The 25,737-nt window shown below is 29.9% G+C and overlaps 2 protein-coding genes, 2 long non-coding RNA genes and 2 pseudogenes across 6 annotated transcripts; 3 read left to right on the top strand and 3 right to left on the bottom strand.

Annotated features, from left to right (window-relative positions):
* The first annotated feature begins 9,389 nt into the window (after positions 1–9,389).
* On the top strand, positions 9,390–10,091 carry LOC126554182 (uncharacterized). Its single transcript, XM_050209270.1, has one exon. The coding sequence runs from the start codon at positions 9,390–9,392 to the stop codon at positions 10,089–10,091; it is 702 nt and encodes a 233-aa protein (XP_050065227.1).
* A 1,634-nt stretch (positions 10,092–11,725) lies between these two features.
* Positions 11,726–13,127, bottom strand: LOC126554173 (uncharacterized). Its single transcript, XM_050209267.1, has 2 exons — positions 13,045–13,127; positions 11,726–12,632 (listed from the first exon to the last, which is right to left on the bottom strand). Exons 1-2 carry the CDS (start codon positions 13,125–13,127, stop codon positions 11,726–11,728), a joined length of 990 nt encoding a protein of 329 aa, XP_050065224.1.
* A 1,323-nt stretch (positions 13,128–14,450) lies between these two features.
* LOC126554174 (uncharacterized) lies at positions 14,451–15,266 on the bottom strand (annotated as a pseudogene).
* A 2,961-nt stretch (positions 15,267–18,227) lies between these two features.
* LOC126554176 (uncharacterized) lies at positions 18,228–21,761 on the top strand. 3 transcript variants are annotated; one of them, XR_007606628.1, is made up of 4 exons: positions 18,228–18,572; positions 19,235–19,431; positions 19,496–19,698; positions 21,720–21,761. It is a non-coding gene; the product is annotated as an uncharacterized LOC126554176 (long non-coding RNA). The 3 variants fall into 3 exon arrangements; XR_007606627.1 differs by lacking the exon at positions 21,720–21,761 and adding an exon at positions 19,949–20,576; XR_007606626.1 differs by lacking the exon at positions 21,720–21,761 and adding an exon at positions 20,819–21,194 and having other exon boundaries at positions 18,229–18,572.
* On the bottom strand, positions 18,603–19,427 carry LOC126554175 (uncharacterized; annotated as a pseudogene).
* Positions 21,762–21,795: 34 nt separating the features above from the next.
* On the top strand, positions 21,796–23,355 carry LOC126554177 (uncharacterized). Its single transcript, XR_007606629.1, has 2 exons — positions 21,796–21,861; positions 22,023–23,355. It is a non-coding gene; the product is annotated as an uncharacterized LOC126554177 (long non-coding RNA).
* The last annotated feature ends 2,382 nt before the right edge of the window (positions 23,356–25,737 follow it).

Genomic DNA, 25,737 nt, shown 5'->3' on the forward strand with positions numbered 1-25,737 from the left:
GTTTATTTTCCGTACTTTGACGGTCCGTGGTATGATGGTCCATGCATTAGGATTTTCTGTAATTTGACGTTCCGTACAAATACGGTTTGTCATTTTCCGTAATGTGACGGTCTGTGATGTTACATTCTGCAATTATACGGTCCGTTCGATTACTTTCCGTGATTTTACATGCGTCCTCATAGAACGATCTATGTCACCTTTTAATGTACCTTTGTTGTTGGTAAAAAATAAATCAGATTCATCTGGTAAAGATAAATTTTGAATAGTAATTGATTTTAGGGCACTTAACGAAATAACTTTAAATGAATTTCATCCGTTACCTAATATTACGGAAATATTAGATCAATTGGGGCAATGTCGGCTTTTTATCATTTTAGATTTAGCAAATGGTTTTAATAAATACTTTTAGCGAAGGAATCTCGCGAAATGACAGCATTTTCGACCGGTCAAGATCATTATCATTTTAAACGTATGACTATGGGAATGAAAACAAGTCCCGCTACATTTCAGCAATTAATGAATAACACATTATCGGGAATAATAGGCATTAAATGTTTAGTATATTTAGACGATATTATTATTTACGCGAAAAATTTAAGCGATCATAACAATTTATTGATAGACGTATTCAAACGTCTACGTACCCATAATTTAAAAATACAATCAGATAAATGCGAATTTTTAAAACTCTAATGTTTATATTTAGGACACATAATTTCGGAACATGGAATAAAACCAGATCCGAAAAAGATAACAGTATTAGAATTTCCGGTGCCTAAAACTGTAAAGCAAATAAAATCATTTCTAGGTTTATCGGGATATTATAGGAAATTTATACAAGGATATAGCATGTTAGCGAAACCAATGACTCACCTATTCAAAAAGGATGTTAAATTTAATTGGAACGAAAATTGTCAGGTAGCTTTTGACAAATAAAAAAACGCACTCAGTGCAGAACCGATTTTACAGTATCCAGATTTTACGAAACAATTTATACTTACAACCGACGCAAGTGGTAAGGCTCTAGGAGCTATACTATCGCAAGGAACGATAGGTAGCGACTTACCAATAGCCTACGCATCTAGAACTTTAAATAAAAGTGAAATTAATTACTCAACTACTGAACTAGAATGTTTAGCGATCGTATACGGGGTTAAGCAATTTAGACCTTATCTCTACGGTAGAAAATTCGTAATACTCACTGACCATAGACCACTATCTTGGTTATTTAACTTAAAAGATCCGTTATCAAAGTTAGCTAGATGGCGTATACAACTTGAGGAATACGATTACAAAATAAAATATAAACCGGGAGTACAAAATTCGAATGTAGATACTTTAAGTAGAATGTATAATGTATAATGTATAATAAAAGAAATTAAGGACGAAAGTTATACGAGCTTTTTAGAAAAATCGGAAACAACAATAATAACTAATAGTAATGTAAAAGAGGTAAACGGTGAATTATTAGAATCACCTGCAGAGTAATATATTGTATCAGAAATAGAAAAATATTATAACTTTAAATCGGGAATAAATTACGAATTAAAATGAAAATTCGGAAAAGATAAAATGCTAGAATCAAATAAAGAAATAGGCGACGTAGTATATTTTAATTACGAAAATAGATACATAATATTTTGAATAACTAAAAGTAAAGAAAAACAATTAACCACTAGTGAAAATATGCATTTTGCATTAAAAATTTCTTGAATAAATTAGCTATGAACCAGTTAGGAAAGAAAGATGGGTTGGACTGAACAAAAATAAGATCAATGATTAGGTTTTAGGTATATATTTCGAAATACAGATATAGAAATAATAATCTGTACTAGATTATAATACACCAATGAGGAAAAATTAATTATTTTCAAGCAATTTCTAGACTAGGGGGACATGCTGGGTTAAATAGAACAGTTAAGAAAATTAAACGACAATTCAGCTGGCCAGGGTTAAAACAAGAAGTAAGGGAATATATAAAAAAACTGTCCATCGTGTCAAATGAATAAAACAACTAATAGACATCATCGTAGTCCGATGATTATAACTACGACATGTTCTAGACCATTTGAGAAAATATTTATAGATATAGTAGGACCTCTAATACCTACTGCTATAGGAAATACGTATATATTGACTATGCAGGACGATCTAATGAAATATTCATTAGGTGTTCCGTTACCAGATCATAAGGCAAACACTATTGCCCAGGCGTTTGTAGTGAATTTTGTATGTGTGCACGGTATACCTGAGACTATATTAACTGATCAAGGTACAGACTTAAGATTTTCGCAGAAGTGTGTAAATTACTAAAGATTAATAAAATAAATACGAGTCCTTATCATCCGCAAACTAACGGTAGCTTAGAAAGATCACATAGAACTTTAGCCGAATATTTGGGACACTACGTAGACAAGGATTTAAATAATTGGGATCAACTATTACCGTATGCATTATTCGTATATAATTCAACGGAACATAGTTCGACTAATTATCAACCGTACGCGTTATTATATGGAAAAGAATTGGACATACCAGTTAAGTTAAAATGTAGCCCTGAACCTAGGTATAATTACGACGATTATATATTCGATTTAAAACAAAAAATGCAAGAGTCGCATAAAATTGCTAGAGAAAGATTAATTAATAAGAAAATTAAATCTAAAAAATAGTATGATAAGAAGGAATTTAGTGAAGATTTAGATGTGAAAGATTTAATATTATTATAAGATAAAGCCCAGAAAAATAAATTAAGTCCATTATGGAAGGGACCTTTTGAAATTTTAGAAATTTTAGATACCGAAAATGTAGTAATACAGAGAGGTAGAAGGAAGGTGGGTGACTCTACATAAAAATGATGTAAAAAGATATTATGAAAAAGACAAACTAGAAAAAGATAATTAGAAATGTAATTTAAAATATAAGTTATAAATACAAGAAACTAGGTAGAAATTAAATATAAAATAAATATAAATTAAATAAGGCAGATAAGACTTAGAGTATATTTTAAGATTAAATATTTATTTTTAGAGAGAAGAAAGGTGAATTCTTAGGTTATGTATACGACACGATCAAAAGAGAAAAACATAACGTTACTACTTTCTTAAGATTGGACGAAGCACCTAGTTGCTTAATGTCGCATATGGAAAACGCTAATATACAATTGAGTGAACTATATTCAAAATCAGAATTAGAACAATTTGCGAAAAATATTACGGTTTATGTACACGACGTTTATGAGAAGAACGACTTAAAAGAACAATTTTGTATAGTCATAAACGATTGGTTAGACGCATTGCCAGAGGCTAATACAATATTAGAATACGATAGGAAAAAGTATAAAAAGGAAATGAAACGAATGGCAATGGTAAATCGTAAAAGAAGTGACAGAATGGACCAATTGTTGAGAATGTATGAGCAAAGATAAATAATATAAAATATTAATAAAAACAAATAATAAAAAAAATAATAATATTAAACATAGATATAGAGTATATTAAGTAATAGAGTAATAAAATAATATAAGTAATAAATAATGAAATTATAGATTAATCATTATGACGGTAAGGGTAGTATCGAGCCATGAAGAGACAATAGTTTTTTATGAAATGCACAATAGTCACGTTGAGCTTCAACGAACGACTTGGGGAACAACGGAACGTATAACTTTAGCTTTGAATGATGAGAACAACACACGGGTACATATGAACCTAGGGTGTATATTCTCCATAAAACCTACGACTATTGTATTAGACAACACTTTAACAAAATTTACTATTGAGAAAATGTGTGTTATAACATTAAAAACGATAGGATTAGACAATGAAAAATTCATACCATTCCCGAAAAGTGTTAGACACCTAAATGTTATGATATCAAAATCACTGTATAAAACCAACATAACTAATCTTACATCGCAGATAATTTCAACTACAGTAAAAACTATCATGACAGATAAATATGACTGTAACTTAACTACACTGAATAATTTCGAGTATAACACTAGTACAAATAGCACAAATTACGAAATAATATCACAAATAATTGAAGCAAACTTAACAACGACAGAACCCACAAATGTAACAATGTAATGTATGATTTTGACTATGGCGATATCACGTTAGACACCGCGGAAGAATAGAGGAGAGAACAAATATAACTAGTAAAATAATTATTAACAACACTAACACATATTTAGTGCACATAGCGAGATCTGTTGGGATTGGCATGAACCACATGGAACGCTGACAGAGGAATCGGTCCTTTGCAAATGTCTTCTGGACGAATTCCGGAGGGAAGGAAACCAAATGGTACATTTGACACCGATACCGTATGAAAGGCCGCACATGTGGTTACCCACCATGAATTCGTTGAAAAGTGAAGGTGATTTCAGTGGTAGGTATCACTCCACCAAATGGAGCTTAAAGATCAGATTTCTAATAAATTTGGGCAGAAAAATAAAACACCAGAGACACACGTTTGTAGTGGGGGACAGGGAGATCCCCGCCTGCTTTGACAAAAATAATAGTAATAATTATAACGTAGAATAATCTATTGAATTATTTAAGGTATATACAGGGTGGTTTTTTTATCGTTGAACACTCATTATTTCAAAAAGTATTCATATTTTTGAAAATATTTTTTTACATAGTTTCTAATTGTTAAAAAAACAACGTTTTTATAAAAAAATTATATTTTTAAATATTTTTTATTCTTATAATTTTTTACGTTTTTTACTTTTTTGAATGACAACATAGATTTTTAATTTCATATTACAAAGCAGAATAATTTCTGAGTAATTCGATACATAAAAAACGAATTTAGGGTGAGTAGTTTATGAGTTATACGTATTTAAAGTTTAGCTGTGCGGAGTGGAGTGGTACGGGGTTACTCCTCAAAATGTTTGTCCACTACTCTGCTTGTCTAAACTTCGAATAAGAATAACTCATTAACTACTCACCCTAAATTCGATTTTTATGTAAAAAAATACTCAAAAAATTATTCTGCTTTGGAATATGAAATTAAAAATCTATGTTGTCATTCAAAAAAGTAAAAAATTAAAAAAATTATAAGGATAAAAAATATTAAAAAATATAATTTTTTATAAAAATGTTATTTTTTGAACAATTTGAAACTATGTAAAAAAATATTTTCAAAATCATGAATACTTTTGGAAATAATGAGTGTTTTACGCTTAATCAATCATCCTGTATATGTGTAATTAACATATTATTATATAGGTTTTTGTGTATAATGATGGTGCAAGGACAGTCGCCATACACTATAGAAGAATTTAAAAATTAAACAAGTATATTTTATGAAAACCAATGTAAAATCAAAATAATAGGAGCTCATTGGGAGCTCTTAACTTATACACCGTTAAACGACTATGACTTAAGACACAATCAATTAGAGTTAGAAATTAGAAATATGGATGAACATTGTAAGGGGATCGTGACCCATAGGAAGATGTGTTCCAAATACGACAATGTTTTGAAAACAACTTTTAACGAAATATTCGTTCAACGAAAACAAATGTACGAATCTATCGGTAGATATTTGTCACCCACAGTATCAGCGGGGGAATATACAACCATAGGAAGCATTAGGATAAAAATGGGGTTGGTAAACATAATAGGTACGGCAATGAAAACCTTATTCGGAGTTTGTGATGAGGAATATGCAGAGGAAACCTTGAAACACATAAGTAAAGTCGAAGGTACTAACGAACGTATGATACATGTAATTAAAGACCAGACCATTGTAGTCAAATCTTCAATAGTAGGAATAAATAGTGCTTCATCAGAACTGAATAAATTATAAATCGAGTTAAAACAAAAACAAACGGGTTTAAAAACAAATATAAAAGCTCTAATAAACAATACTTACACGTTAGATACATTATTACTGTCAAATAGAATTTTCAGTATATTCACAGCATTGATAACACAATACTCTTACGAGACACAAACTTTAAGCGCCATAATAACTACGGTCTACGGCTAGGACAGGTGTTCTACACCAGTGCCGTAACAACCGGGGGTGCTAGGGGTGCAAAGAACCCCCGGGCCCCCTGTAAATCATAATGGAGCCCCGGGGCCAGTGGCCGAACTATTTGGAACTTTTTTTCTTTTAAAATATTTATTTGTTATTCAAAAATAGAAAGTTATAAAATATTATTAACTTATGAGTATGTTTAACAGTTATCGCCAAGACACGCCATACAAGACGTCTTATTTAGGTGTATTATTTAGGTAGTGACATTTCCAAGAACAATGTATACATGCACAGAAAAATAATGGTTACAGTCGTTGCCGGATAAATTGAGCAGGCATCGGCGGCGGCGCGATAACGAAAGACCCGGGCCCAGGGGTACGTAATTGTGGTGCGCCGCGCGGTCAAAACACACCGCAACTAGTTTGGGATACACCGAAAAGTACTGCCGCCGCCGCCGCCTGGACAATATATCTGGCAACGACTGTACAAAACATATTTTTCCTACTTATAGATTTATAGGAAATTACAAAATATTATTGATAAATCCCAATTTCCCATAATAATATAATCATTATTATCACAACCAGCCGAACTGTCTTAGCATATTCTACGCTGCTTACACTGTGACAAATGACAATATAAAATTATTATTATATCAGTAATATTTATTTATTTACCATCGATTATCTTGTTTTTTTACTAATAATTAAAAAAAATCTATAATGAGCTCGAAAGTTAAAAGCGGCGCTGAAAAACGGCGTTTAAAAGAAAAAGAATTATTTGAAAAAGCAGGAACCAACCCGAAGCAGAAAAAACTATGGTCATTTGTAAAAATCAATGATGAAGTTGAAGTAAGTGTATATATTTCCCGTTCTGTCCTATACAATTTTACATAATATAAGACAATTTATAAAATTGTTTTATAGTGCAAGATTTTAATTAATATTAATTTTTAAAATGTTATTATGATCGTTGAATACAATAGGTATATAAGATATATTAATATTGTGGTTTATTTGTAAAAAAAATAGATAAAAACAAACTCAGACAATGCTCATGATAGTATTACAGCAATTTATCCAAAAGTGCCCCCTTCGACTTCGGAAAAATGTGAGTTAAATCTACCAGAACAGGACAGTGAATTAACATTGGAGTCAACAACAATTTCAGTATGTATATTAATTAAATAAGTAAATAATAATAATATTATTATTATAACTAATAAAAGTTAAAAGTAACTTATATTTGAAGATAAATAACTAATTGTATTTAAGTTGATTATAGATGTTAATTTTTATAAATAGTTTTTTTTTATTAGTCGATGAACTTTTAATACGTTTTAACTAATGAATTGAAAATGTATCAAACATAATAACTATGAACTTAGGTACCTAACTATTAACTTAACTAGTTTATATACAAATTTGTCCTTGTAATTTTTTTCATAAATACATTTTAATGTTGTGTAGGTAAAATATTAATATTAGTATATTTTGGTGTAGGAGATTGAAGTCACTACTTTATTAAATCATGATAGATTAACAGCGGAGGTGGATTGCAATGAAATCTTGCCAAATGAAGTAGATGGTGGTATGTAAAATTGTATTACTATTATTTATTTATTTCATTGAAGAATAGATTAATGTTTAAATACTATAAATATTAAATAGTATTATACTATTATACAATTATACAATTTGGGGACTTTTTTATCTTCAAAGTTATTAAAATGTTTAATCGTTATTGTAACAATGTTAAAATAGTTAACTCTTATACTAGTCTCTTATATATTATAAGGAACCATCTTAAATTAAAAACAAAGTACTAATATTTTCACAGGATTGGATTTGAATTTAGATTTTCCAACTGATCGAGGTCATTTTCCAGAGACATTAACCAGTTCCGGTTTAAAAAAACAAATTATTTTGTATGGCCCATGTAAACCTTCAGATAAATATGTATTCTGCTCAAAATCAATGGTTACTGATGGGAAGAGTAATCCACGACATTTTTCTAGTGACTACTATTATGCATTAACTAAAATAGGGAGTAAAATAACCAGGGTTTGGCTATGTTATTCCGTTGTTTTAGAAAAAACGTATTGTGAAACTTGTTGGTTGTTTGCTGATAGAAGAGGCATTATGTTTAAAACTAACTGGATTAACGGCATAGATGATTGGCAACATTTAACTCAAAAAATTATAAAACATGAAGTATCTAAACAACATGTAGAGGCAATCAAATTACGGTCACTTTGGTCAAAGAATAATACAATTGATAAAAAATTAGAACTACAAATATGTGCAGAAGCTCAATTCTGGAGAGATGTTTTAAGAAGACATATTCAAATTATATTATTCCTCACTGCAGGTAATACAGCTCTCAGAGGAAATGAAGGTAAAGTAAATAATAGTTCAGAAGGTAACTTTTTATGTACAGTGAAGCTTTTAGCACAATTTGATCCTGTGTTAAGTAAGCTTTTGTATACTGAAGAATCTAAAGTGAAATACTTGAGTTGGAAAACTCAAAATGAAGTCATTGAATTATTAGCTTCAGAAACAATGAAGATTTTATGCGAAGAAATTAGAAATGCTCATTGTTTCACAATTATTATGGACAGCACACAAGACATAACAAAACTTGATCAAGTGAGTTTTATTTTTAGATATGTTGTAGTCAATTATAATAAACATACAATAGATGTCAAAGAATAGTTTTTAGGATTTTATAAATTGACAAAACATGGTGCTGAAGACCATGTCAATTTAATTTATGATGTACTAAATAAATCTAATTTAGACATAAAAAAATGTCGAGGACAAGGCTATGATGGTGCTGCAGTTATGAGCGGTGTATTCTCTGGTGTTCAGAAACGCATATCCGATATAGTTCCTAATGCTTCATATATCCATTGCACTGCTCATAACTTGAATTTAGTAATTTCAGATGTTGCAAAAAGCTCATTAAAAATGTCAAATTTTTTTGATGTTGTCCAAACAATATTTTTGTTTTTTAGTAAAAGTGCTCCAAGGTGGGCTTCTTTGGCATTTGGTGACGAAGTTGCTTCAAATATAAGAAATAAAGTTCTAAAAAAAGTTTGTAACACTCGTTGGGAAGCAAGGCATACTGCTGTATATGCACTTAAAGTGAATTATATACAAGTTTTAAAATCTTTAACTAATATAATTTTAACTAGTAATAAAAATGATGAAAAAAATACTGCAGTATCACTAAAGAAAAAAATGGAATCTTTTGAATTTGTAATTTTAATGACAATATGGGAAAAAGTTTTGAAACCATTGTCTGTAGTTTCTAAAATTTTACAGAGTCCACAAACTAGTTTACATCAAGCTGTAGAATATTTACAAGTATGTATTGAAGCAATTCAAAAAATGAGGAATGGTTATGAAGAACTAGTTTCTTCAGCAACAGAGTTATGTTCAAAATGGGGAATACCTATAATACAAGAAAATAAACGTAAGAAATTTGCAAAGAGGCAGTATGATAGTATTGATAATGATAAACGATTATACACAATTGAAGAAAACTTTCGCGTTTCCGTTTTTTTGCCCCTTACTGATACTGCTATATTTCTATTACAAGAGCGTTTTAAAGGACTTGAAACAGTTTCAAGAAATTTTGACTTTTTACAACCACTGAATTTAATTAAGTGCAGTGAAGAGAATATAATTAAGTCATGTTATGACTTCATTTCATTTTATAGTACTGATGTTTCGTCTGATTTGACCAGGCAAGTATTATCATTAAGAGATTTTCTAGGAAAAACTGAAATGAAAACAATAAAAGAATTGTCTTTATATATTATAGAAAATGATATTTCATCACTTTTTAGTGAAATACTTACTGCCTGCATAATTTTTTTGTCTCTACCTGTAACTGTTGCATCGGCAGAACGCTCTTTTTCGAAACTTAAGTTGATTAAAAATTATTTACGAAATTCAATTTCTCAGGAACGGCTAACAAATATAAGCATTTTAAATATTGAAAAAGCACGAACAGATGAATTGAATATTGATCACATAATTGATACTTTTGCAAATCAAAAAGCCAGGAAAAAAAACTTTTTAAAGTAAACATAGTATTAAAAATTACCCATATTTAATGAAATCAATTTTATTGTTAATTTTATTATTTATTATTTAATAAATTATATATTATGTGTTAATATGTGTTTTCATGAAGATAGTGTTTAATATATTTTATTACTAAGGTGTTTCACAAAGTGGTTCTTACTATCTTATTATTTTATCAAAAAATAGAAAATAATGAATACGTTAGAATAATAATAATTATTATTTATTATGATATACTCGTAAAACAAAATCGTAACCAAAGTTATATCAAAATAATGAAAATAATGATTTAATATTCTCGAATTTCTTAATTTTGCTATGTTGTGACTGCTGATTCCCAATTTAAATTAAACATTTAAATTGGGAAAAGAAAGAAAATAAATGTTTTTAAGTGCCGCTATCACTGCTTCTCAGTCCTCACCTATATGTGTTCAAAGCTCTTCACCTATCTGTAAGCAGTATAACAGTGAATATTATATTAACCACATAACATAATGTATATAGCTAAAAACAACAAGCAATATGTAATGACCTATTGGTGCATGAAGATGGTCTCAACTAGGGTTAAATTTCTTGGAGAGGTCTGAATCGTATTTGGGGGGCTTTGCTCCCCCCTTCCCACATTGTTGTGCCACTGTACATGGGCCCTTTATAGTTGGTTGCACACCCACCAATATGTACCAAGTTGCGGCACTGTTCTACACCCAAGCTTAGTAACACCGCGTGAACTTGCAGCGCAACTAGTAGACGTAAAATTAAACTTACCACTAAACTTGAATTTACCGATGGGCACATTACCAAGTGAGATACATGAATTTAAAAAAATAACTAAAATTGCAGCATTTTATAGCGGTAGTCAAATAGTATTTTTGATAAAAATACCGTTAATAACGGAAACAGAATTAACTTTATTAAAAATCATACCTATACAGCACCCTGTATAGTCTATTCAAAATGAGACCGGACCCCGGCGGCCGAATTGTGCGCATGGGCGTGGCTTATTTCTGCGGCTCGGCCTGACACGCCGCCGCCGACGAGAGCGCCGCATTATTCTAGTATCGACTGCAGACGAGTACAAATAATTTAAAATGCATTGTTTAGCTATGAAGCGTATTAATTTGTACGACACTATCAGATCGCCGGTCGGACGTGAGTTATCAATGTATATAAATAAATAATATAATAAATGCAACGTATATATAAGAAGTATGTAATTAAAGTATTGTTTTTTTATAAACATTACATAGGTTAGTTTAATTTAATTAATACTCAACAAAAAGCTGAGTATACGTCAGTTATGCATAAATTACAATTTTATAAAAACATTATAATACATTCAGTCACTTATACAAATAAAATTACACAAATATCTACAGTTTAAAAATGATTCAAAAAAATATTTACAAATAATTATTATGTACAAAATACATCATGGAAATAATTACAAGTCATCGTCAGAATTGGAAGTATCGCCTGTTATGGTGAGGACACAGGGTTCTAAATTGTCTATAATTGCATCCATATTTTCGTCTACTTCTGTCATTTTATCCTCCTCTGTTTTGATATGTTGAAGAAAATTTTGCCAATTTTCGCTGGTGACCCGTTCAATTGCCGTGTTCAGAAGGAGCTTAACGTCATCGATTTTGTATGTCGTATTGCTGTTTGACGTAGCCCTTAACCATTGCCCATGCCAATTCCATCGGGTTCAATTCGCAATGGTAGGGTGGTAATCTCAATACATTATGCCCGGCGTCTTTGGCCATATTGTCGACAACATATGACATATACTGCCCCTTTATTTCTTTGACCTTCGCCAGTAATTGTGGCTTAAACATTATTTTTTGGTCAATGACAACGTTTTTTGAAATTAACCACGATATAATGTCTTCTTTTTTTGTGCTGGATGTCGGTATTTTCTCTGTCCTGACCGAGTGATACGGGGCATTGTCCATCACAATTACCGAGTTTGGATCAAGGCGTGGAAGAATTGACTTAAACCATTCGTGGAAGTTGTCACCATTCATTTCGTCATGGTAGTCTGCACTATTTTTTTTTGATTCAAAAAATAACATACCACCATCTACAAAACCTTTGTGAGAGCCAATGTGTACAATTATCAAACGTTTGGCCTTGCCAGTCGGGTTCGTAACACCTGTTGTCAGACCTTTGTTAAAAGCGTCATGTTTTGACCGAATTGTCTGGTCGGCCCATACTTTGTCAACACAATCACCTGCATTTAGCCACGTTTCGTCTAGATAGTAGACGGTACGACCTTCTTCTCTATATTTACGTACATAGTACAAATAATTCTGACGCCAAACCAACAGATCTTCTCGCTCCGTCAACACGCTGCATCTTTTCCTCTTGGTGAAGACGAAGTCCAATTTCTTTATCAACGAATACAACGAAGTGCGTTTGAAATCGGGAAGGGCAGGATCTTCATTCACCGCATGCAAAATTTTGTCGATGGTTGGTATTTCTTTTCTCAACCAAAAGGAATGAACTTTTTGACGAAGTGCATTACGATCTAAGTCGTCAATGCTATCGAACAGACATTTCTTATTACGTGTCTTATTAGGAGACGTAACAGTTCCGGTTTTTTTTGTATTCGGAAATAATTGAAACTATCGAATTGCGACCAATACCTGTGATATTTGAAATTTCAACCATCATTTCCTTGTACGGCTTACTCGGAGACTTCAATTTCATGTCCTTATAAATGTTGATAATCATGGTCTTCTGACGGCTCCATATCATCTAAAAAACAAAATTATATTTAATTTGGTCGAACTTATATTATTTTGAGAAGTATGTTATATCTATTTAGTATTTTTATTTCGAAAATCAAAATTCGTATAAACAAAATTTCGAAATGCCGGTGAAATAAAAATCATAAAAATTAAACGTGTATTATTACAGTACCGATATTATTAATTTATAATATTTTACTCACTTTTCCTGGAATATTTCTTTTTTAGGTGACATAGTTTTCTCCACGTTGTCCAATTCAGAAACCATATCCACACGATCACACATAGTGAATTTGTAAAACGAAAAGTTTAAAAAAACGTACGAAAACGATCAAAAAAACAAAAAAACACGGGTAAATCACGGAGCGTATTTTCAAGCAGGCGTCGACACGGAGAGTGGAGCACAAATGCGTTGAATTCGTTAAATCTTACATGTTATATTGATATAATAGGCATATGTGCAGAGCAGCTGTCGTGAGTGTCCAGCTGCTACCTAGAATTTCAAAAATGCACGAAGTATCTACACACAATACCGAGCTATACATTTTTTTTCTATAGAACATTTTTCTTATATAAAACGACGCATGACGCGCGTACGCACATGCACCTCGCACGGAACGCACAGGCGGCCGGAGCTATGGTCACGTGATCTATGGTGTGGGAGGTCCCTGACCGTCGCGAACGAAAACTGGTCGCCGCCGAGGTCCGGTCTCATTTTGAATAGACTATAGACATTGATCGAGCAGATAATAAAGCACACAGCGTAGTACTAAAATCGGAATACCAATATGTAGGAATAACCAAAAATCGTAGATAATTTACAACATTTACTGAAACAGAACTATTGCACTGCACTGAGACAGAAACATTTACCATTTGCCCAGAATTTCAATCAATACAACAAGAATCGAAAGAATAACCATGTGAAATTTCTTTTTTTAAAAAGCCAGACCAGTTACCACAAAATTGTGAACCAGGAGTAATAGTTATTTCTAAAAACATATTTCACAAACTTCAATATACCAACACGTGGATATACACAACAAGGAAAGATACACTAACAATGAATGTAGGAAAAAAAAGCCACGGAAAAAAATCTAGGGAAAAAAAGCCAATAAAAAAAGCCATGGGAAAAATAAGCCACGGAAAAAAAGTCAAATTAAAATAATTAAATATATAACAATTAAAATTAAAGTATAAATTAGGTATTATTTAAAAATTGTTTACACATTATTGGTCATATTGTATACATATATATATATATATATATAATTATTATACACAGGTTATATGTTAATACTTATTATACAACAGAAAATAATTTACGGGAAAAATATTTAAAAAATGATTATAATTAAACATATAAAAAAATTAAAATTAAAGTATTATTCAAAATTTTTAACACAGTTGGTCATACTGTATTGTCCGTATTCATATATAAAAAAAATATTAAAAATAAAATTGTTAATATTAATAAATTATAAAATATAAGGTTAGGTCATTATTAAGTCAAAACATTTTCACACTAATTTATAATATTGTAATGTCAATTTTCGAGTAGGTAGATAATAAAGTATATAGGTACGTATAAAAGTATAATATATATTGGTCAATAAAAACGTATTGTGTGTACTATTGCCGTTAAAAATTCTGGTAAGCTTTTGTTTCCTTCTTTGATTTCCAAGCAGAGATTTTTTAATAATTTTTGATTTTTTTCATAATGCGGTAATTTTCTTTTGTTGCTTAATAAACCTAGACTTGTTGTGCCAACTTCGTCTCATCTGTAGCAACTTCTAACCTCATTTTGGTTATTAAACCCAAATACTTGGATGCTTGTGGCCGACCAGTCTAGAAAAGCGGTTATTCCAACCTTCAGTTTGGTTATTTGTACGATCGCTATCTTCCAAAGTCAAATCATGAGTATTCCACTGTTCAAGTGGAAATAGTGGTGGACAATTTCTAAAACGTATATTAGTCTCTCCTGGAATACCTATCTGTCTATAAGTCCCATTTACGTAAGTTTTGTCAAAATAATCAACTAGCTCATTGGCATGATCTGGCATTATGTTCTTTAAGTGAGCCATCCCATCTTTAACCATTTCTAAAGGTAAAAATGCCAACCCATCCAGTTTTCTACAAAACTCACTAAAACTTTCATCTTCTCTGTATATTTGTTCTAGGCCAAGTTTTTGAATCATTCTGTGTGTACTTTGTGTAAGATGGTAAAAACAGCCATTAATACACACATGCTCTCCCAACACAGATTTCACTGCGTTGATTACAGATTTTTCAAAATCTACATGAAAGCTAGTTGGATCTGGATATAATTGCCGTTCAGAACATTTTTCTAGAATTTTGGTCAGCATTTTTTCATAAGTTTTTTGATTTTTATTTTTCAACAAACAGTAAATAGATGTTATAAATGTTTTTTGTATTCTAACTCTTACCACATACAGTTGAAGAAAATCTTTTGGGGCCAAACCAAAGTTTCCGTCCATGATTACCAACTTGAACTATTTGATAGATGTTGAAGACCTTCATCTGTAGCAAAAATTACCATACGGTCTTCCTCATTCACACTATCGTCAAACATAAAAATCTTTTATTATGGGGCTCACCCGTTGTACACCATTCATCTAAAAAAATTGTATTTTTTTTTATTTACATTTTTATTTAAAAAAATAAGACTGGAAATCAATAATGTGCTAAGTCTTCAATTATAGATATTAAATATATTTATATAACTATTTATTATAATATATGTAGGTACTGGTCTGTTATCGCCCCGCGATTTCGAACATATTATTTTATTTATACCTACAACAATTACCTATCGCTTTAATTTATTAGTTTAAGTAATTTTACGGTACTTATCGGTTATCGCGACTACCTAACAAAAAATATGACTGCGCGTGTTTCGGCACTCGTCGCTACGCTCCGCACAACTCGAAAATATCCCTCGACTTGCTATGCAACGCCACCTCAAGTAGGTCACAGGGTAATTACTGCCATATACTATGACATAATTTACCTTGTAACCTACTTAAGTGGTGTTGTATAGCAAGTCGAGGGATATTTTCGATTTGTGCGGAGCGTAGCGACGGCGCCGAGGAGCGTAGCGACAGTCACATTTTTGACTTTTTTCTGAATTTTTAATATTTCTTTGGGCGGTTACATTTTTTGTTAGGTAGTCGCGATAACCGATAAGTATCGTAAAATTACCTAAACTAATAAAACAAAGCGATAGGTAATCGCCGCGTTCGTAATTGGCGGTGCGATAAAAATTTTCGTTCCCGTGGCGGGGCGATAACAGACCAGTACCTATATGTATATATTTAATATAACTATTATAATAATATACCTATATATTATATATATATTTAATAGAACTATATATTATATTATATTGATACTTACCCACGATTTCATCAGAGTCTAAAGGATTATTTTTTGTTCTTGGTTTCGTAGTGTGCGCTTGACTATGTTTTCAGGTGCATTTGACTTTTGTCGTCTAATTTTGCAACGCATTCTCCAAAAATATGTGATGGGTTGTTTTTGGTAGTCTTAGCTTGATTTTTCATTTCATTATAACACTTACTTACCTCAACCTCTTTCTTGTTTGGCCTATGTGTTATGATATGAGTTGTTCCACTTTTGACAATTTTTGACATTTGAAGATCTGTATACATGGTCCCCGGACATTTGAGCATAGTTGCTTTACTACAGCGCCATGTAATACTACTTTTTCCGGTATGTTTGAGAACGTACATGTAGCCCTCGAAACATAATTTGGGCTTATTTTTATTAGAGTTAATGATTTCCATCGTATGTTAAAAATGTAAAATCAAAAATAGAGAAACTAGAGAAAAAGACTGAGAGTATAGATGTGTGAGACTGAGAGTATAGATGTGTGAGACTGAAAGTATTGTTATAAAACAGTTATATCTTAACAAAAGAAAGGGAATTTCCTTCAAAACAAGATGAAAGAAAATGCTAAACATTGAATAAAAATAACTTGATATTTTGGGATATTATCTTGAAATCAATTGATTTATGTCTTTCACCCTAGATATGTGTAACTATAATGTATGTATTTGTACAGGGTGATTCTTTTTTAAATGTACATTGCAGTATGATTGTATGAACTTCATAATTTCCTAATATATTTAATTAGGAAATCGAAACACTTATTTTCCCTAAAGGTGATGACAAACCCAAAAAAATAAAAATAAAGGTTGTAAAATAATAAAATCAATACATTCATTACTGTTTAGAATCTAAAATATATTTATTAGGTACTATAGAAGAATAAATAATAAATAATAACATATAACCTGTGTATTAATAATATTATATATTATAATATTATAACCGTATATTATATATATATATATATATTACCTATATTTATATGTATGTATGTATATATACAATATGACCAATAATGTGTAACAATTTTTAAATAATACCTAATTTATACTTTAATTTTAATTGTTATATATTTATTATTTTAATTTGACTTTTTTTCCGTGGCTTATTTTTCCCATGGCTTTTTTTTGTGGATTATTTTTCCCGTGGCTTTTTTTTATTGGCTTTTTTTTCCCTGGATTTTTTTTCCGTGGCTTTTTTTTCTGACTACCTACTAACAATTACATGCCAGTGGATAATTAAATTAAATCAGGAATGTAGAGTTTATGCAGAACATGTAATATTAAATCCGACAAGGGAAATAAAAAACAAGTGTATTACACAAATTTCATACCTAAAATCGGAGTAGGGAGTATATCGTAAAGATCAATAACAGTATCAAGGACATTAAAATAGAAAAGTTTAGACATAAGTTCGATTCACGCAAACTCGATAACGTACACGAAATGGCACACTAATTAGACGAAGTAGAGAACATGATAGATGAGGAAATACTTAAACAATTGGGAGTAAAAGTGCAAAGTAATACCAATTCCTACTTGATGTACATAGTGATGGGGTTATAAATATTGTCGTTGTTTCTATTGACATTCATTTATATAAGTTATAAATGTAATTTGACCACTATGAGGGCATTAGGCCATCAACAAATAAACGCGAATAACACAAAACGGATAATGACTGACAGGTTGTTTATGTGACGTCACCGACAAAGGGAAATAAGTTATAAGGCTAAGGAAAAACTATTAGAGTCGCGGCCACGGTCTTAGAAGATAAGGTCGGACAACTCTTTCTTATCAGTGTTCCGCTTAATTGTGCAAATATGTTTAAAATATTGACACTGTAAAATTGAGCGCTGACAGTTATACGTTTTTAAGGTTAAGTAAAAACAGAATCAAAAATAATCAAATAATTTCAATGCTTATTTTTTTTATAATCACAAAATAGATTAATCAACAACAATAATATACTATATATTTATTATGTTACTGTTATTGTTGTTATTTTGAATTTTGAATTTTGAAACAACATTTTAGTGTTCCAAATATTTCAATGCTTAATCACAGAATAGATTAATCAACAACAATAATATACTATATATTTATTATGTTACTGTTATTGTTGTTATTTTGAATTTTCAATTTTGAAACAACATTTTAGTGTTCCAAATATTTACAAATGGATTTTTCCAAAGGGAAAGAGGCCTTTAAGACCTCCAAGGAAGAGTTGAGAAAATCAGATAAAGACATTAAAGGTCCTGTAAAAAGAACTAAAAGATTAAAATAACTGTATGATCATTTTAGTAAGTTAGTTTTATATATTAAAAATTCAGCTAAGTCTTACAAAACTTAGCAATTTTTTTTTTATTCCTATTAGCCTTATTTTCTTTCCTATTTTATTGGAAGGTAAATTGTCTCATCCGCATTCTAACATAATATATGACTGTATACGCTATAATTTGTTCACCATGTATTGCACATGGAAAACTTAATGGCTTAATTTTCATCAAATCAATTGTTATAAGTTCGAAAACATTTGCTGATGAACTATGTTAAGCAAAACTTTCTTCAATTTTTCTTATAAAATTAAAAAAGTGCATGTTTGGGTGTATCAATCCACCTCTTGTTTTCATATTCACCAAAGTAGCAGGCAACTGCTGAGAATACACTTCTGATAATACAAAAGAAGATTTACAGGTATCACAATCTTTGGTGTATTTCAGCAATTGTTTTGATAAATATCCTATTAAATGAAAAATGAACATGCCTATATTGAGATTTTTAGAGAGTTAGGATAAAAAATTCCATCGACAGTTATACTTACCAGTTAAATAATATATTAAGCAGTCAACAACCTCAGCCTTTGCATAATTATGTTCAACTACATCTGTGAACTCCCATTCTTTCTGTTCAATTATTGTATTTAATTTAGTTTTCAAATTTTGTAATAAATTGGATTTTTCAGAATTATAAATATTCTTTAAATCAGAAATGGAAATTAACGGAGTTAAAGGAGAATCATCATTTACAGTGCAATTTCCACTTTTGGGTGGTTTCAAAATGCTGTAAGTTGATAATAATTTGTATAGTTGAAGAAATGTTGGCGCTGATGGGTGATCGTTGGATCCTGCAGCCTGACGTATTATTCCAAAAAACATCTAAGTAAAATTAATAATTTGATTATTAAGTATTTTCATATAATTATTGTTTTTATGCTTACTTCTAGTTTATCTTGGTTAATCTTTCCAGTTAATAAATATTTGAAATTCCAACAAGAACTCAAGTATTTGGATAGGTCAAGTGTAGACTGGATAGTAACTCTCAAACCACAAGCAGTACTGTCTGTTAGGAATTCAGATTTTTTTATTTGGCCATTAATGAGCTGTTTTTCCCAATCATTCATCCAAATTAAAAATGATTGAAGAAACTGTAAGTTTAAAAATAAATTAAAGTTAAAAACAAAATGAATATAAAAAAATCTTGGTCTTTAGTACTATTGATTGTGTTTTATTTACAATTAATTTTTGATTTTGAAAACCTTAATCCAGTAATTAGTAATTACTAATAAATAATTACTGATTCTACAACCTTATGATTTTTAAAATTAATATTGGTCATAAATAAATAAACAATAATAGGCGCACTGTTTTATTTTTTTAAAAATTTTTAATAATATTAGGTAAGTTATAAATTTGCCTGATAATCTTTGCCATCAACTCTAAGTCCTTCAGCACCAAATTTTCTATTGAGAGCATCAAAGCAATCATTAAATTTACGGCAAAACATGGCAGTTGGTTCACAGTCTTCGAAGCCAGAAATTTTATAGGTTTTATAAAATAATAACCCATTAGCCACTGAATTACTCAAGACCTATAAATAAAATTAAACAATAAGGTAACTTAACAAAATTGATTTGTATTAATTCTTCATATTTTGAATTATTATATTTGTTGATAAATAAATATCATACTTGAGTGGCCAACCGAACCCTCATTTTATCAGAAACACTAAGTACAATATGATTTTTTGATAACTTTGGGCACACTCTCAAATTTCCTCTTAGTTTTACATCTTCTTCATATAAATGTTTGATGTGTTGCCATTGAATATATTGACCATGAATCTATATTATATACAATTAAATAGGTAAATTAAAAATATGTATTCTGAATTTTGTTTAAAATAATAGAATTAATATTTAACATATCCAATATTTAAAACAATTTTACATAGTTTCAAATGTTAATTTTTAAAATCATAATATACCACTTAGCATCTAACATACCATATTAAAATTAAAATATATAGTACCGAATAACATGTATGTTTACCATAAAGCAAATTAAAAGTATTAGTAATTAGTATATATACCTACAGTATTTTTTACCAATGTTGGAAATTAATAAATTCTAAACACAACACATAAGAATTATTTTAATACACAAACACAGAATTATTTTGATACACAAACACATTAACAATTAATTAATTTCAAACTTGCATTAAGTGTTTTATCGTTGTATAATTTATTCCTGACATTTTTAAACAGGTGTGGTGTATCAGAAAAGGCATATATTTTTCTATCATCATCAAGTGGATGATGAAACCAATTTTGAAAAGAATCAATATGCCCATTGACACCTAATTCAGCCCACATCTTTTTATTTGTCTGAGCTCCATCAGACACTATACCATGAATAATTCCACCGGCCTTTTCTAAAAGGATTATACACTTGATTATGAGTTTAGCTAATTCAGTTCCAACTACAGGACCTCTGGATGCAAAAACAGCTACTGGTTGTGAATAACTATCGGCAAGTGGCTGAAACATAAAAACTAGACCACTGGTTGCCTTCTCATTGATGTTTGTTGCTTTATAGTCTTCTCCGTGATCTACAAGACCTCTATATGTTAAGGTTTTAGAACATACATTGCTTCTCTCACTGATATTTCATCAACTAGAAGAACTCCATGTTTTTGAAACTCTGTTTTATTCTCCAAATGTTTTTTTAACAAGGCAAAAAAACTTGGATCAAAACCACAAGTCATATTTATTAATCCTAGATATCGTCTGATAGAGCTAATACTTGGTAATGGTAGTATATTATTTTTATTTAAAAAATTATAACCGCTAGGTGATCTTATGTGCAGCAACATGCACAGCATTATCCATTCATCTGAATACCTTCTGCCCTTTGAATTATTAACCTAATTTAAATTCAAATACAATTATTTTAGTATTATTTACTTGGCATGGTTTAAAATTACTACCTTTGCTGCTCCAAATATTTCTTTTATAATTGATTTTTGATATTCTGGACAGTTTATATTATTCATTTTTTGTTCAATACTACATTCAGTTGTATTTTTTATTTTTTTTGTAATTCATCCATATTCTTTCTCATTAGATCAATTTTTTTTCTGAAACGGTTATTTTGTTTTCTTTGCAGTTCATTGTTCTTACGCAAAATTTCAAGACTCTTTTTGCTTTTGGAGTTGTTCTTATTGTCAAACGTGTTGGTGAAGTATTGACAATCTTTGTAATATCTGTCGATTTATTGATTGTTTTGCTCTTGTGCAAAATGAACAATGGTAAGAATTTATAATAACTATGGGACAATTAAAATGACTTTATTAGCATGGTATCACTAAGCAAATTTGTATTTCATGAAAGCATCGAATCATGTCTAAAAAAAAAAAAAATTAATTAAAAAATATATTAAATTTAAAAATAAAAATTTACTTTTTTGCAGATGATAAATCAACGCCTCTACAGATTTTCATGGACGTCATTTCATTATTAAATTAATTAAATGTTGACGACTTTCAAGTTTATGGAAGGAATTTTAAACTTCTCTCCGCTAATATTTTTGCCCAAAATATTGCAAGTGAGGTCTAACTCTTGATTAACAATAATAGTTTTTCGCATAAATGAATTTACATTATTCTGTTCGTATACAAAAACCATTTCAGATACACCAAAGAACTTTTTATCCATAGATAAGGTTACTTTCTGTAATACTTTTGCCAATTTGATGGCAAGTTTAAGTTCCATGTATCTAGTTCGCAAAATAAAATGCTGGCAGTATTAAATTGTTCTTTAGATGTTTGATTCAATTTATTCTATAAATAAAAGTGACACCTTAGGTATGTATTTTTAAATATTTTAAAAAGTAGTATCAGTTTACTTTTTGATGTACGAGGATATTAAAATCAGAAGTACTGCTGCCATTTAAAGAAGAATCATTACAATTAATAGAATAGTTATGTTCTATCAAAACCCTGGAACTCAGCATGAGATCATTACATGGATCTTCAATATTCATTATTGGTTCACAAATTAATTCCTAAAAGTTTATTGAAAAGATACAATTCAAAAATGAGGTTGGACAAGTTAATGAAAGTCAACTAATTACTAGTACTAACTATTAATTTCATTATTAAATAAACTTTTTTGATCACAATATTTTTAATTAATTTTGTATAATTCATTGTCTTGTAAATAGTTAAAAGCTAATTTGTACATATTTAATTAACTTAGAAAAATTAATAATACATTCAAATATAGTACAAATTATAAAATGTATTATTTGTTGTATCATCTGTACACTGAGTAAATAACTTAGGTTCCCCAGTCCTTATATAATAACTAGTTTGTTAAAATCTCAGCTTTATTGATTCATAAATACTAATTATTTAAAAAATAAAAATTTACTTCTTTATCACCATCACATGTTAAAGGTGCTCTGTCGGTAGTAGTACTAGTAGTGTCTAATGGGTTGTAGGGTTGAATTAAATTGTCCTCCTATTAATATTGGTTAAGATTACAAATACTTCCATACTACATTTTTTATCTACTTATAGTTATACTATAACTACCTTATTTTCTGAAAATTTCAATAGTTTTCGAGCCGAAAATGGTACTGCATTTGGTTTTAAACGAGGCCGTACTAATGTAGTCTAAATATTTTATTAATAAATGTAATATAATAATTACATCAAAAATTTATTTTATATTAAAGAAAAGCTAATAATTGAGGTTTAAATAATTAATAAATTAATAAAATAAAAATACTAAAATACTTATTGTTATTGTTATTTTACTTACTGAGCATACAATATTTCCTAATTTATCCACTATATTATTTTGTTTTTTAATTGAATCAACTAGAAAATGTTGTTCACAATAACATCATTTGCGTCTAAGTGTTTAATATTTAGAGCATTCAACCATCTTTCTTTTAGATGTGGATCTTTTGGTGTTACAAATACTGATAAGTTTTTTTTTTTGTTACAGCCAAACCAACAAATTTTGTTTGGCATTGTTAATATAAATTATTTTATACAATAACCAATCTCAAATTAAAATGAATTAGGACTTAGGAAATAAATAAAAAAAATGCAATTTCATGTATCATAAATTTTGTTTATTTTAAAAACATGTGTATGTATAACCCATAAAACATAATACTGATATTAGTAAATATCCGTGGTAAAACATAGAACAATATGTAATGAATAATGATAAAATAATATTACAATATTTACATTATTATTCAAATTCAAATCCCTATAACATTTGGCGGTATTTTTATAACTCAACACTACAATAAATTCCTAACCTCAAAAACGTCTAAACAGCAGCGCTTTTTGAAAATGTGGTGGAAATTTAAAATGTTTTCGCGCAAATAAGCGGAACAATTGTCATGGGCTGACGGGGGGGGAGTAGTCCGACCTTATCTTCTAAGACCGTGGTCGCGGCCAAATGAATGTGCGGTTCATATCATATCATAATATAATAATAATAATAATATAATATAATATAAATTATTTACTAGTACGCAAATAAACTATTCAGTGTTGACTCCGTACTAGAAGGAATATAATTAACTCAGGAAAATAATATAACGCTGTTGCGGTATACACAAAACGTATATTGTCGATGACAAGATTATAGCGTACACCGTACACGACAGTATATATATATATATATATATGTATATATATATAAAATCATACATTTAATAAGTAAATACAATTTTATGTTTTTATTGTTATGTTTTGATAAAATTAAAATACACAATTATAGATTTCAGCCGTTTTACTACGCTATGTCAATTGTAAGTAAATAATAAAAAAAATTTCTAATTACATATTATCATTATAACTGTCTTCGTCATTATCAGAATCTGAAAATGAGGAATCATCGATCGTCAAAATGACTGGTTCCAGATGAATTTCTATCACCAATTCCTTTTCAGCGTATTCTTTTTGTATTCTCTCTGCATGCTCGGCACATTTCTTCCAGTTCTCCACAGTAACATTTTCAATAGCTTCATGTGTTAATTTTTCAACATCTGCTATTTTAAAAGTTTTGTTTTTAGTGGCTACCTCGCCTTTTTATTTGTGCCCATATCAATTCAATTGGGTTGTACTGACAATGATATGGAGGAAGACGTACCATTTCATGACCCGCTTTGTATGCCTCTTCGTCTAATTCGTAAACACGTTCTTTTTTTTTATTGATTTTAACTTTTTCGAGTAGCTCCATCTTAGTTTCCAGTGGTAAGAACGGGATTTTTTTTTCATTCAACCAATTTTGAATAATTTCTTTTTTTGAGTTGGTCGTTGGCGCTTTATTTAGTTCGGTAGAATGGTAACTGGCGTTGTCCATCACTATAATGCTTGGTTCTTCTAGCATATTAAGCATTTTCAAAAACCACTCTCTAAAAATATCGCTATTCACTTCTGAGTGGTAGTCGGAAGATGAACTTTTTGTATTCTTTGTTGCGTGCCAGTATCAGATTTGAATCCAAATGGTAAATTTGAATGAAAGTTAAACTTAATAACGAAATATGTCTTTATTGCATATAAACAAAATACATGTAACAAATAAAATAAGTGACTGAGTGACGTGAAAGTGCTCAGTTGTTGATAGCTTTGGTACATCTGTCGTTGCTGGTCTTCGGGCTCCCTTATATATCGTGGTGCGTCTCTTGTTTACGTCGTGTGGTCGCCTTTTGGGTGAAACCAGGTGTCCTTGTGGTTGTTGTTGCAAATTCGGACACGAATTTGAAAATGTGCAATAACATCTCAAATGTATCATTAGTGTACTATAATTATTGGTGCGCTTACTATTCCGATACAATGTGGTCATAGTAGCAACCGCATTGCCCTCGACACGAGGCATGATTATGCTAACTTAGCCTTGATATCTTGTAGATATCTTACAGATATCTCATAGACCATAACACCTCCCAACAAAAAAAAGGTTTATGTCTGCAAGACAGAAATCTTTACAATTTTCTTAAATGCACTCAGTTACACTTACAATTTCAGTTTTACATTGATAACTTAATAATATGTTAGTTAGTTATATCAATTAAATCAATTAAGAATACAATATAAAGTAAGTTAGTATAATATATTTTATTAATATATATATATTTTTTAATATTTGAATCTCCT

This window comes from Aphis gossypii, unplaced genomic scaffold, assembly GCF_020184175.1.
Source record: "Aphis gossypii isolate Hap1 unplaced genomic scaffold, ASM2018417v2 Contig00441, whole genome shotgun sequence".
Taxonomy (NCBI): Eukaryota; Metazoa; Arthropoda; class Insecta; order Hemiptera; family Aphididae; genus Aphis; species Aphis gossypii.